A 1,071-nucleotide genomic window follows, 5' to 3' on the forward strand; every position below is an offset into this window, starting at 1 on the left:
TTCCTTCTCTATTTTGGGGTCCTGGAGTCGTTTCTTCTCCATTCTTTAGGTCCTCCAGGTGTTCCATCCCCATTTTTTGGGTCCTGGAGTCGTTCCTTGTCTATTTGGGGTCCTGGAGTCGTTCCTTCTCTATTTTGCGGTCCCAGAGCCCTTCCTTCTCCATCCTTGTGTCCTGACTCCATCCTCGGCGCGTCCTTCCTCTCCACGGCCGTTCCTCCCACGCTCACCACCACCCCAACCTCTTTGTCCCCCTCCCACCCGCTCACCCCCCGACCCCGGCTGCCTCCTTCCCTCCCCAGCTCCTCCAAGAGAAGTTCCTGGAGTTCGCCAGCGAGACGGGCAACGTGGGCCAGGAGCGCATCTCCGCCGTCAACCAAATGGTGGACGAACTCATCGACTACGGCCACGCCGACGCCGCCACCATCGCCGAATGGAAGGACGGAGTCAACGAAGCCTGGGCCGACCTCCTGGAGCTGATGGAGACCCGCGCTCAGCTCTTGGCGGCCTCCCACGAGCTCCATAAATTCTTCAGCGACTGCCGGGAGCTGCTGGGGCAGATCGAGGAGAAGCGCCGGCGGTTGCCCGAATTGACCCACGAACCTCGAGGGTCGGCCGGGGGGATCCAGAGGGCCCTGGGAGCCTTCGAACGAGACGTGGAGGTGTTGGTGGGACAGGTGAGGCAGCTCCAGGAAGGGGCGGCCCAGCTGAGGACCGTCTACGCCGGGGACAACGCCGAAGCCATCGCCAAGAGGGAGCAGGAGGTGCTGAAGGCGTGGAAGGAGCTGCTGGCAGCCTGCGAGGAGGGGAGGCTGCGCGTGGCCGACGCCGCGGAGCGAGTCCGCTTCGTGGGAGCTGCCAAAGAGCTGCTGGCGTGGATGGAGGGGCTGCTGGGGCAGATGGAGGCCGGGGACAGGCCCAGGTGGGGGGACGGGTGTTGGGTCATCAGAGGGGATTGGGAAATGTGTTGGGTCAGCCGTGGGGGTCTTCGAGTTGGGTCAGCCATGGGGGTCTTTGAGTTGGGTCGGCCATGGGGATGGAGGCATGAGTGTTGGGTCAGCCATGGGGGTCTGG

General features: G+C 64.0%; 1 protein-coding gene across 1 annotated transcript; it reads left to right on the top strand.

Annotated features, from left to right (window-relative positions):
* Positions 1 to 123: 123 nt before the first annotated feature.
* Positions 124 to 1,065, top strand: LOC122192316 (spectrin beta chain, non-erythrocytic 4-like; the record flags this gene model as incomplete). The annotated part of the gene is made up of 2 exons (XM_042892849.1): positions 124 to 187; positions 300 to 1,065. A coding segment is annotated over exon 2 (688 nt), but the record flags the coding sequence as incomplete, so codon positions are not given.
* Between the last annotated feature and the right edge of the window lie 6 nt (positions 1,066 to 1,071).

This window comes from Lagopus leucura, unplaced genomic scaffold (assembly GCF_019238085.1).
Source record: "Lagopus leucura isolate 7727_CA_CO unplaced genomic scaffold, USGS_WTPT01 5579-0_obj-0_obj, whole genome shotgun sequence".
In the NCBI taxonomy this organism is placed as follows: Eukaryota; Metazoa; Chordata; class Aves; order Galliformes; family Phasianidae; genus Lagopus; species Lagopus leucura.